General features: G+C 38.6%; 1 protein-coding gene across 1 annotated transcript in view; it reads left to right on the plus strand.

Moving 5' to 3' along the window:
• The window catches only part of CACNG8 (calcium voltage-gated channel auxiliary subunit gamma 8), a 178,245-nt gene extending 169,894 nt beyond the window's left edge, over positions 1-8,351 (plus strand). The window contains exon 5 of the mRNA XM_075839973.1: positions 1,476-8,351. Within this exon, the coding sequence (XP_075696088.1) occupies positions 1,476-2,056 (581 nt within the window). The 3' untranslated portion in view covers positions 2,057-8,351. The remainder of the gene's footprint in view (positions 1-1,475) is intronic.
• Positions 8,352-14,061: the final 5,710 nt, after the last annotated feature.

A 14,061-nucleotide genomic window follows, 5' to 3' on the forward strand; every position in this document is an offset into this window, starting at 1 on the left:
TGCGTTGTTCTCGCATCACTCACCGATTGAAATCAATGGGTGCGTGAAAACCACGCGCACCACACGGAAGCACTCCCGTGTGATGCGCGTGATTCGCGCATCAGCAGTAAAAACTTTTCTGTTTACAAATATACAGAGTGTCATAATGATGGCGGCTGCGCGAAAATCATGCAGCCACGCATCATATGGTGATGACACACGGAGCTGTTAAGTGCCTTTTGCGCACGCAAAACGCACACGCTCGTGTAAATCCGCCCTTAAACAATGACTTACACCATATTCTGCTTTAAAGAATAAAGTAAATGACTGGTGTATAAAGCCCAGTACACACTGAGTTTTTTGGTGCTGATTTTGACGCAGAAACCACGCCGGAATCAGCGCCAAATAGCAACCAAAATTGTCTCCCATTGATTTCAATAGGAGACGGAGGTGTGTTTTTTTTCCCCCAAGCTTTTTTTCCCCCCAGATTTTTTCTGCCTGCAAAATACTCTGTGTGAACTAGGCCTAAGACTGTTTTAATATTGTGGACTAAATAAAGGACAGACATTCCAAAAATTTGTAAAATATTGTATATTATGGACTAGGTGTATACCAGATACACATGTATGGTTGAGTATAAAGCAGAGGTACCCAACATAACGACCCCTTGTACATTTGCTATCTAGGCCAGAACCCAACAAAAAGCAGCAGGATTGGGGGCAGTGCACTCAACAGTTAAATATTAGTAAAGAACCAGCAGTCTGCCTGATCACAGAGAACAGAATTGCACTTGCTAAGAACAGCCACTGATTGGTCGCTCAGATGGTGATTTGATTCCCTGTCGCCGACACTTCTAGAGGGCAGTGCATTAGTCACTATTATGGGACTGCTGTGACTGTCATTATGTGTGGACTGTGGGTTGTCACTGGATTTGCTTAGGCCATATCCTCATGATGTGTGGGCAGAATAAGTAATATCCGAGAACTAGAATGGGCCCTGTTTTAAAAAGTGTTCAAAGCAATGGTACTATCAGATTCTAAGAGCCTTTATGGCAAAACCCATTCTAGTCCTTCTTATTGCTTTTTCTACACACCACACCCCAAGGAGCAATAGCCAGCAATCCATTGCAATTTTTCTATTAGTGCCCTGGCACTTGTCTTATGGTTTTGCCTTTCCTAAGCACAATTAGATAAGGTTAATGCAATGCCTATTATTATACAAGTTTGCTTGGTGCAGACATGCCCTACTGTGGAGTACCTTTCTGTGTTTTTCCATCTTTTCAAGTTGATTCACTGATGACTATCACAGTGATAACTGATTTAACATTATACGGCCCTCATTCCTATGAAAACCTCAACAAAGTTAGGAGATTTTAACAAAGCATTAATGCATTTTATGCTTAGAAATGCAACAATAACAAATGCAGTACATTTCAAGTTTAGATACATGTAAGATACATGATGTTCTGACTCTGTTGCCTTCATATGTTTTGACAGGTTTAAGCAACATTATTGGTGTCATTGTTTACATTTCTGCCAATGCCGGAGATCCTGGTACTAAAAGAGATGATGAGAAGAAGAGTCATTATTCATACGGTTGGTCCTTTTATTTTGGGGGACTTTCTTTTATCATCGCCGAAATGATTGGGGTCCTTGCGGTTAATATCTACATTGAAAAGAACAGAGAAGCACATTGTAAATCACGTACTGAGCTGATCAAAAACCCGTCAGCCATTCTTCGTTTACCAAGCTATCGTTTTCGATATCGCCGGCGCTCTAGATCAAGTTCACGATCCACTGAACCTTCTCAGTCAAGGGACACTTCTCCAGTTGGAGTGAAAGGGATACCATCTACTGATATCTCCATGTACACCTTGTCAAGAGATACCTCCAAGGCTAATGTAAGCAGTCTGTATAATACAGAGCGTGGAGATCACAGTTTTTTACAGCTGCACAACTGCTTTCCCAAGGAACCTGGGGTAACCGTCACCGTCACAGGACCAGCCTCAAACACAGGCACCCTGGGCAAGGACGGTTCAAACACCAACACTCTAAACAGGAAAACCACCCCTGTGTAGGTGGTCCCAAGGCTAAGGTCTTCTTATTGAGTGTGTGAGAGTGAATGTGCTATCCATGTGATAGGATGTAAGTTTTAGGACGGAGGTAGGAGCCATTTTATGCCATGTAGCTGCCAATTTCTGGTGAAGAGGTGCTCGGAATCTCTCTATCAGTAAAAGAAAGTTTGGAACCAAATGATAAATGTTTTAAGACCTGCATTATATTGTTTTGATAAAACATTCTTGTTAAAAGATAATGTATATTATAGGATGCTGATTAACTACTGTTCTCTTAAAAAACACGATATCTGAGGTCAATGTTGCTGCTAAGCTGTAGATTCTCTCAGAAAGTATCTGCAACATAAGGATGAAAACGATTAAATATTCCATAATTCCATTCATGATTAAAAAGGCCGTAACAGTTCTCCTGACTTGTCTGTTTTAGTAAATACTTGTATTTATCATGAAATAACAATTCTCGATCATCTTTTTTTTAGAACCTTGCATTGTGCCGTTCTCCTGGATATGTATGAATAAATGAATAGCTGAGTGATACAATTCCCCTTGTCTAAGTGGGGTGTCCTTACTAACTAAAAGACTGTGTTAGGAAACACCCTATTGACAAGGGGAACAGTTACACCCATTTGTCTATTTATAATTATGGGGAATTAAGAGGAACAGCAAAATGCAGAGATCTAAAATAAAGTAAACAAAAAAAATGTGCTCCAGCATTGGTATTACATGGCATTGACATGTCAGGAGAACCCAACAGGACCTCTTTAAATGGTCATTTGATGGCAAATGAAAGTGATCAAGGCCTATTATACATGGGAAATCTATTTACAAAAATGTCTCCAGTAGCAAAGATCCGTATAATAAGACGTACCACACATGAAAAAATCCATTATATGTGGTAACTTAAGATGACAGTAATGCTTTAGAACACATATAAATATCAATTCTGATACTTACTATAATCAATGGGTAGAACAACCCCTTTAAAAATGTTTACAGTTTATCCACAAATTTGTTGTTTGAGGGAAATCACATTCTTGGATACCAGGAGTCTGATACAGGACCATTCTTTATCCCTGGTTCTTTAGTAGCAAAGTACAGATTTGACTAGGTTTACAAAACAATTTTTTAGACCCTATAGAATCAGTACTTTGTTACAGGAGCTGAGGCCTGTATGAGGGAAGACACCAGGTGATTTAAAAATGTCAAGTCGTAGCTAGGCTGTTCTTCACCTGGAGCAAAGATTATACAGTGGCCAAGGCAGAAGGGATTGCTGGTGCCCCACTTGGCATCCAGTACCTTGGGTACATGAGCTGCCAGGCCCACCCTAGCTATGCCCCTGGGAGAATGTGCAGGATACCCCTGAAATAAAAGAAATTATGTGATCTGCCATAAGTAAATGCTAGGGTTGTGGGGAGTACAAAAAGCTTGTCCTTAAATAAATGCAGTATTTGGTGGAGTTTAGATCAATTGGTCTATTATTAATGATACAATCCCTTAGGTCTTTTTCTAGTCCACTGCTGTGGACTATTTTTCTACAATTTCATTACAGGTTATTTAACAGTGTCTGGAAGTACATACAACATTGTTGTTCTCAGGGGCGGTAGAGGCTTCTAGGACCAACAGTACATGTACAATATAGATTTCACAATTTCAGTTTAACATATTTGAATTGTTTACTATTAATTCTCATTGCATGGAAACAGGATCGTTGGATTTTCCACTCCTGTTTCCATGCAATTTCCATTTTAAAAAGTTGAAAGTATTGAATAATGGACAATTGAATTTCAGGTTATGATATCTAATTTATTAGGAGTGTGAATAGGTACTGAAGAATAAAATATGTCCAGAATCAAGCCCCTAGATCCCATTTTACTGTCAGTTACAATTCTACATTAGTGCAAAAGGGGGTATAGAAGACTTACATTATACATACTGATTTTGCAATCAATTATTACAGAACAGTCAGTTTTCAGAGGACGTGTAGGAGACAAAAGGGGCTCAATGTGGGTCAGGAAGAGGTGAGATGAATGGGCTATCTTAGCTTTTCCTATGATTATGCTATAAGGAATGACATTCCCTTTCGGGGCGCAAATATAAGGGCTGCAAAGGTTGTGGTCTCACCCAGGCCCTAGGCCTGAAGGGGTCTAAGAGGTCTTTCTGCCCCATTTAAAGACACCAGAACTAGAAATGATTTTGCTTTAGGGCTCAGGCCCACGCATCTACTCCCCTTAAATAATTGTTTGAACATTACTATGTATTTATTAAAAGTCCAAGTGAGAATTAACTGTGGCCAGAAGAGTTTGCAGGAAAAAAAGTGGCTGTGTAGCTGATGTTCAGCAAGACAATAATGAAAGCAAAGCTGTGACCATATAATGCCATGATAACAAAAATATGAATATGGAATGTTCCAAAAGTTTCATATTTTTTTCCTTTCAATCTGGGGTGACAAATCAGACACTATCATAATTAATGATGTCTTAGTAATCCTAAAATTGTAAAGGTCTTGACCACTAAAATGTCATCCCAGTTATTAAAACTCAGTTAAACCCATAGAAAAATAGAGTTAACAGCAGTTAACCTCAATCTCTTTAACTTCGCAAATGTTTTGCTCACAGGGATCCATAAAGCTTAGGTTCTTGGCTGGACAGTTCTGCTGGATGTTCTGTTTCTGCGCCTGCAGAATTTACATGGATAGAACAAAGTGGTCACCACTGAAGAAATATGTGGCCCTTCATGGTTATGAGGTTATGTAGACCTTATAGAGTAATTCATTTGTTAATCAAAGAAAGAAATTCAGTGACAACCTACAGATTATTTTGTCAGGCATAGAAACGGTTCTTCAGTGACATGAGATTCCTCATATCTCAGCTTTGAACATTACTAAGAGAGAGAAGCATGAAATCATGTTAGAAATCAGTAAAGCCTGGAATTTTGAGGATTTGAGTGAAAAAAATGGTTTCAAATTGCCACTTGTACTACAAATGGTGTGCAGAAACTCTACCAAATGAATGGAGAAGTTGGAAACTTTAGGGCAGTTTGAAGTTGTGCGATAGAAGAGTCCTCTAATAAATCATTATTTACAAATTATAATTATTGTTCTATGATTATCCTCCTAATAGATTAATATTGAAGGAAACACAAAACTCACTCTTTACACTAAGCAAGAGTGGACACATAAATAACTCTTTGTTTTTCGCTGTGGCATAGGAATAATAAATCATTGCCCAGTGTTCTTATCGTCATAGAAAGATAGTAGTTGAAAAGTGACAGTTCTATGTTTGAGTCACTGAAGAATGAAAAGCAGCTTCATTCATGCGTCAAAAATAGCAACATTCGACTACAGTTTGTAACGGCTTTCAAGGAAGAAAACCCCTCAGTGAGTTCATACATAGAGAATTCTTCCGCTGCCCTTTTCAAGTTGAGCACCCTCCATGTTAGAAGTAAAGGTTAAGATGTCCTTTTGGTGATATTTCAGTGCTGATGATTAATCTTTTAAACCCTATAATTCGGTACGTGATTCTGACAGAGAACTGCTAGATAACCTGGAATCTCATCAGAACAGAAGCAGAAGACTCAGCGGAGATAACTCATTAGAAGGCATCTCCGATTCAAAAACAGAGGCATAAAACCATTTTTGTTAGCATATTTTTGACGACTGTCAAAAACTGGAGGTTTCAAAAATCCAGAATACTTGATAATCCGGAATATATCAGGTCTCATTAAACTGGATTTTCCTATCCTCTGCATACATTCACACACACCATGAGGTCACTAAATATCTGCTCTCTGAAAATGCAGGCTGTGTCTAAGGCTATGTTCACATCTACGTTGATGGCTCTGTTCAAAATGCCAGATCCGGTCCAAAATGGCAGAAAAAATTGTGCAGTATGCTGCGTTATTTTTCTTTTAAAACGACAGATGCCATGACAGAAACCCGGCGGAACCCATCAAAGTCAATAGATTCCGTCTGAGTGCCATTAGTGGTCAACATACGACAGATTAGTCACTGCCATTTTCACTGTACGTCGTCCATGACAGTGCCGAACAACGGAAATAGCATCTCAGTCTGAACAGAGCCTTAGGCATTCAATTTTTTAACATATTTATGTCGTTACTGACCATCTTCCTTAGAGTTAATGACATATGTACTATATAGATTTGACATATGACTGTCAGCTCTGTTCTGCTACTTCATGCTATCACATGCTAGCTATCAAGTTTTCAGAATTATGACAGATCATAAATGATAGATTTATAACAATGATATCGGAGTTTTAATCCAGACCATAAGCGGTTGTTCAGTCAGCAGACAGGCATAACACAAATTTTACAAGGCCCTGTATTGTCTAGCATTGACCTGTTAAAAGTGATAGTTTAAATACATAATCCTTAATATAACGTTATTGTAGAAATCCCTGTATTCACCTGCGGTAGCTTTCAGATTGTAGAATGTAGTACAATGGGTAATTTCATTTTTTTCTCTCCATTGACCTAAAAGTCCATAGAGACTAGTTTCTAAACTAGCTAAAGGGATTATTTCTAATAATAATAGTGTATAAAGGAATAGCACCTTCATATCGAAGGAATATAACAGAAACTGAGTAATATCATGATAATCCCTGGAAAACCAAACTGAAATGCTTTACCCATAGACAATATTAGAGAGAATATTAGGAGAGCAATATATCTCAATTGAAGGTGTGAGAGAATTGAAGAATGATTCTGATAGACACTAAATTTATATATTAAGCCAGGTGTGGGGACCAGATGTCTTTACTGTTGTTGTGCTGGGAAATATCCTCTGCAATGAGTGCAGCAGTGATGAAGTGCACTGCAATTTACCTCCGCTAGCACCCGCTGAGCCTCATCCTTTTTATTGGCAAAATAGTCATCTATCTCTCTTGTCAAAATAATGTAATGCTAAGGGAATATGTGTGAAGCTATTACTTCTTGAGGTTTTTACAGGAAAGGTACAAGATATCCCAGCAGGGCAGCAGTGCCAGGATCCTCGGGAAGAGGGCAACGCTCAGGACAGAATTAGGGAGTCTGTCTATAAAGGAATACATACAGAAACGATATCTCCAAGGAGTATACACGCAGAAGAAGAGCGTAAAGCCCAGTGGAGCAAAACCAAAGGGGACATGCAGAATTGTAGACAAATAAGTATTTTCTTCTCTTGCTTGTGTTATTTTCAGTTTATTAAGTGCCAGACATGGGAGGACTTGTTATTCAATGGCTGTCTTTTCAGCGTCTCTGGTTATGAGGAAGGAGACAGGTGGATTGCTGCTATGAATATGAGTTAAATGTTGAAACAGGAAAAAAAATATTGACAGACTCCTTGAAACTTCTTGAAACTTGGTCAAAATTCAAATCAGAGATTGAACCAATATTTAAATAATAGGGAAAATAATAAATAGCAATTTCCCGATATTACTGACACTCCATTACCAATAGTGAGAAATACAATAATACATTTAAATGCTTCTAGAAATCCTAATTCTCTGTCCATGCCCTTCAGATTGGTTTAGATACTATATATGTGGCATTTACAGCAGCCTATACAATGGAGAAGCAGATGCAGCCGCTTATAATGGTATGCTATTGGACTGCCAGGTATTATTAACTCCTTGAGTTTTCGCTGCTCTGATTTTGGAACGCTCTAGATTCCAGTATACACATTACATTAGAGACTAGCGATTTTGAATCTAATCTTTTAAATCATTATTTTCCTCATACAAGGAGAGAAGAACATCTGCTAATGACAGATTTTACCACTTTGTTCATTCAAAGGCCATAGTGGAATGACAAGTCTAGAAACTCTTGCACTCAGCCAAGTTACAGATGGCAAATGTGGTACAGATCTGTAATAAGGCGATCATACAAATCTATGAGCCCATACAGTATTGTACAACCGCATACCTCTGATATTACACAAAGGGTTTTTTCTCACGGACTACATGAGAACACCCAAACATTTTTTGGGCATTCTTCATTCAGAGGTAATTTCCCCAAGAAGGATTGCATTGTAGACTGAGTGCTCGTGGCATTGCCATGTCAATGAGCCCTAATGCAGATTTGTCAGCTCAACAGCTTACAGATTAATGCATAAATATTACAACTCTTTGCCAAATATATTTATCTCACTGATAATTTCTTAGTCCGTAAATAGAATTAGCATCACTGAAATGCACAGATTTAAGAAATTGTAATACTAGAAAGATTTGCAAATGGTTCCACTTCAAGATGAAATATACAGTGAAGGAAATAAGTATTTGATCCCTTGCTGATTTTGTAAGTTTGCCCACTGTCAAAGACATGAACAGTCTAGAATTTTTAGGCTAGGTTCATTTTACCAGTGAGAGATAGATTATATTTAAAAAAAAACTGAAAATCACATAGTCAAAATTATATATATTTATTTGCATTGTGCACAGAGAAATAAGTATTTGATCCCTTTGGCAAACAAGACTTAATACTTGGTGGCAAAACCCTTGTTGGCAAGCACAGCAGTCAGACGTTTCTTGTAGTTGATGATGAGGTTGGCACACATGTTAGATGGAATTTTGGCCCACTCCTCTATGCAGATCATCTGTAAATCATTAAGATTTCGAGGCTGTCGCTTGGCAACTCGGATCTTCCGCTCCCTCCATAAGTTTTTGATGGGATTATGGTCTGGAGACTGGCTAGGCCACTCCATGACCTTAATGTGCTTCTTTATGAGCCACTCCTTTGTTGCCTTGGCTGTATGTTTTGGGTCATTGTCGTGCTGGAAGACCCAGCCACGAGCCATTTTTAATGTCCTGGTGGAGGGAAGGAGGTTATCACTCAGGATTTGACGGTACATGGCTCCATCCATTCTCCCATTGATGCGGTGAAGTAGTCCTGTGCCCTTATCAGAGAAACACCCCCAAAACATAATGTTTCCACCTCCATGCTTGACAGTGGGGACGGTGTTCTTTGGGTCATAGGCAGCATTTCTCTTCCTCCAAACACGGCGAGTAGAGTTAATGCCAAAGAGCTCAATTTTAGTCTCATCTGACCACAGCACCTTCTCCCAATCACTCTCAGAATCATCCAGATGTTCATTTGCAAACTTCAGACGGGCCTGTACATGTGCCTTCTTCAGCAGGGGGACCTTGCGGGCACTGCAGGATTTTAATCCATTACGGCGTAATGTGTTACCAATGGTTTTCTTGGTGACTGTGGTCCCAGCTGCCTTGAGATCATTAACAAGTTCCCCCCGTGTAGTTTTCGGCTGAGCTCTCACCTTCCTCAGGATCAAGGATACCCCACGAGGTGAGATTTTGCATGGAGCCCCAGATCGATGTCGATTGTCAGTCATTTTGTATGTCTTCCATTTTCTTACTATTGCACCAACAGTTGTCTCCTTCTCACCCAGCGTCTTACTTATGGTTTTGTAGCCCATTTCAGCCTTGTGCAGGTCTATGATCTTGTCCCTGACATCCTTAGAAAGCTCTTTGGTCTTGCCCATGTTGTAGAGGTTAGAGTCAGACTGATTAATTGAGTCTGTGGACAGGAGTCTTTTATACAGGTGACCATTTAAGACATCTGTCTTTAATGCAGGCACCAAGTTGATTTGGAGCGTGTAACTGGTCTGGAAGAGACTGAACTCTTAATGGTTGGTAGGGGATCAAATACTTATTTCTCTGTGCACAATCAAATAAATATATATAATTTTGACAATGTGATTTTCTGTTTTTTTTTAAATATAATCTATCTCTCACTGGTAAAATTAACCTAGGCTAAAAATTCTAGACTGTTCATGACTCTGACAGTGGGCAAACTTACAAAATCAGCAAGGGATCAAATACTTATTTCCTTCACTGTATAGATTTGGTATAAGATATTGCATTTTATAGGATGGCTTCCCACATAGCATAAACGCTGCGGAATTTCCGCAATGGAATTATGTGCGGAAATTCCGCAGCATTTACAGTAGCAGTAAAGTGGATGAGATCAAAAAAATCTCATGCCCACACTGCGGAAAAAAACACAGCGTAAATGTTAATACATTGACCTGAAGCGCAGAATTTAAATCCGCAGCATGTCAATCTCTGCTGCGTTTTTGATTTTCTGATGCAGGTTTTCCCGATTGAATGCGCTTCCACTGCAAAAATCGCAACTCAGGATAAAAATAATTAAATCATACTAACCCAGAAGTCTCCCCTTCTTCCTGCAGCCAATCACAGGCTGCAGCGTCACATGGCCTGCAATGTCATCCAGGAAAGCTGGACTATGTGCAGAGAAGAGAGAGGGGTAAGTATGATGTTTTTTTTTCTCCCCAGCGATTTTTTCCGCAGCGGATATTCCGTTTGAAAAACCACATTACAATGTGGTGCGATTGTTCTGATGGAAGGTGCTGCGGGTTCCAGGTCGGATACGCTGCGCAGTTTTTACGCTTAAACTAGCAGACAATCCGCTGTGGAAAAACCGCACCATTTCCTGTGTTTTTTTTACTGCAAGAAAATAGTGCGGATTTGGTCTATTTTCCGCAGCAGGAATTTACATGCTGTGGAACGAAAAATAAGTATTGCAGGTGAATTTCTGGACTGAAATTGTCCGTAGCGTATGGATGACTGCTACTTCCATCCGCAATTCCAGACGGAAAACAGGCATCAGGCATAGGAAATGCAAGTATTTACTAAAACAGACATCAGACAGCAGGGGAGCTGCTAGACCAATAATGATGATAATAATAATAATAATAATAATAATAATAATAATAATAATAATATTCATTAAATTATGTATATGAATATCCCATGTCCAGAAAGTTTGTTTTATTTCATCGATAGTCCCAGATTCTGTTCATTCTGACCCCTTACCATTATTATTTTATTACATTTCATTAGATTCTTTTGCATGTAAAATTGCTAATGTGAAATCCTGTGTGATAGAGTCACGTTATATTTTATCACTGTGTAACTAGACTGTAACTAGACTGGCTAATAGACTTTGATCACCAGCTATCTAGTTTCATGCAAGAACCTGAAATTCAATCTTCAGTACTGAAATGTATAGCCAAGGCTGGGTCCTGGCTTCTTTGGCCTCACTTGACCTAACCCAACCACTTAAGTCTGAGGTACAAATAAACATCCAATAATAGAAGATCATACAAAACATTAATGACATTTATTGTTTCTTTATTTTATGGGTAGGATGGGATTTTTTTCTGCGTAAATGTGCAGGATTGATTTGATGGATTGGACAATTCAAGTAATTCGAAACTGTGAAAAAATAAAATATACCTCTTCTGTGTAGTGAAACATAAAAAAATAAATAAATGAGGAAACCATCAAATATAAATAGGGACCACAAAAAGACGGTAATACAGGGACAATTCAGTGCCTTTTCTTTTATGCCAACACAGCATGCACTTTAGTATCACATGCCTTGATGTGTGTGGGCATCGTTCCCTAGGCTAATGAATTAATATCATGCACAAAATTATACTTCAATTTTTTTTTTGTCCATTCACATAAGAAAAAAACCAAAATACCCATTTATTTATTTTTGCCCAATTTCCCTTTATTCACTATCAACTCAAGTGCTACAATATTCAATTGTCATACAGCGGCTTATGAAAACAGGCTCATGAAGATTTGGAATCATTATGTAAATCTTCTATTGACTTTAGAAGGGAGACATAACTGAATATGATACACTTCTCACTGATCTTCTCTGATATGCAATGAAAGCTGGCAGCTTGCATGCTATACAAATACATCATTTAAATGTATTATTTACAGAGCTATTACATGCTTCACCGACTGGAGGACGTGATCTGTAACCACCAAGTTTTTGTTTTGTTTTTTCCTTGAGAGAAAAACTTATTTCATGATGTTGATACCTGATTTGCAATGTGGTGCAGCCTCAGTGCTAAAAAGACTATGTCGTGTTTGCCCTGTTAAACTGTGAACATAAAATAAACTAAGGGCATGGTAAGAAGTAAGAGTGCACGTAGATGGATGTAGTGGGTGAATGAGTAACATGCGTGTGTATGTAAAATATGATTACAAATGAACTTAAGCAACCAATATAATATTACATGGGCTCGCTCTTTCTTTTTCTCAGTTAATATTGTTTTTTCATGGCTTGCTTTTACATCCTTTATATATTAATCATTTGATTTTAGGGACTGCAGATTATACTTTTTGGTATCCTATAATGTTTGGTACAGGTAAAAAGAAAAAATCTGTATCTTATAAATTCTGCAAATATATAAAAAAAAATGAAAATGTAAAGAAAAAAAAGCAAAGTATGGGTTAAAAATTGACATTAGATTGCACTTCCGCATTGTGTCATAAGATTTAGTTTTCCATTGTTCTGTTCTCGGTTCTGGTTTGTAGATGTCTGCCCTATTGGGCAATTAAAATGTGATTATTTTCCTTGTAATCAATTCAAGACTATGTGCCAAATTTCAAAAGACAGCAAACATTTTTATGATATATCTAGTGCACGCTCTTTGTGTCCAAGTATATGAACAAAGCATTCACAAAAAGATATTGTGCCGATCCATTGTAACATATAATTTTGAATATATATGTGATGGTACAAGATATAAAGGTGTCTAATTATACATATAAAGTGTTTTATATGGCAAAATAGATGCAGGAACGCTTTCGTAAGAAGTCACAGATGTAGCAGTGCTGAATTTGTGTATCAAGATAAATCTGAAACATTGTATTATGCTTAGTGCAGGGCCTGAGGGGGTGGTGCATGACACTAGGATTTGATTTTTTGGTGTTCTTTGAATCCCTGTGTCATGCAATGCCCTTCTCAAGCACAACATAAAGGTGCAGATTTATCAATGTATTTGCACCTGATTTCTGGCATTATACATTAAAAAATAAATTTGTGGCAAATACAACATTTATGACGCCCCTCATGAGTGAGGCCGACTAATTTACAAACATTTCCACCACATTTCTTCTTCGAAAAGTGTTAGAAAACAAATTCAGGCCCGACCAGGCATTTTTGCAGCCTGAGGCCATGTTCAGACGTGGCAGATTTTTTCCGCTGAAAATGTTGCTGCAAATTCGTTGCGAATTTGCAGCAACATTTTCAGATTTGACAGGTAATTCAGACGTTGTGGATATCACAGCAGTCTTGCTGCAGATTTCAGCCTTTGCAATGCAAATGATGAAATCCGCAGTGAAATTCCGCTGCTTCTCCGCAACATAATGTGCATGCTGCGGAGGAAAAATTCTGCACCGCAGCCTAAATTCCGCACAGTTATTTTCCGCAACGTCTGAACTAAGTTTTCTAAAATTGTATAGAAAGAAATGTAAAAAACGGCTGCTGCAGAATTCCACTACGGACTGTCCGCAGCGGAATTCAACAGCAATTCCGCCACATCTGAATGTGCCCTAAGTCAGATTTATCAACTGTGCGTGCATCCTATTGATGAATGAGGTATGCTGCATGGGGTAGTGATACTGGCACACCGCTCGCACCGTGCTCCAATTTTAAGAAATCACCTAAGGTTTTATGGAAAATCATAGTAGCACATTGTAATTTTGAATTTAGTTTTATCAAATGACAAACTCACTCCTGCTACATCTGCAAAGCAAGAAATAAATTTTAATTCATAGCTATGCGTCATTTAGACAGCCGTGTTCAGTTCATGTTATATGGACCGTATGTCGGCAGTATTTCCCAGACAGAACACATGTCACGATGGCGGGCTCCTAGCTTTATAGTTACCTATAATGCAAGAGTCCCTGCCTCCCTGCTGGAATTCTGTCCAGCACTGAAAATATGATTACAGTGTGGGACAGTATTCCCATGGGGAGGCAGGACTCCTAGCATCATAGACAACTATGATGCTAGGAGCCCGTCTCCCTGAACTGTGTTTGGTCTGGGAAATACTGCCATATATCCGAGACCGTACACGGCCGTCTGAATGAGGCTTTACAAACAGTATTTTCAGAGTATATTATACGTTTAGTTGATCCTCAACATATATACAGAAGGGTTTCAGAACT

Source organism: Rhinoderma darwinii, chromosome 10 (assembly GCF_050947455.1).
Source record: "Rhinoderma darwinii isolate aRhiDar2 chromosome 10, aRhiDar2.hap1, whole genome shotgun sequence".
Taxonomy (NCBI): Eukaryota; Metazoa; Chordata; class Amphibia; order Anura; family Rhinodermatidae; genus Rhinoderma; species Rhinoderma darwinii.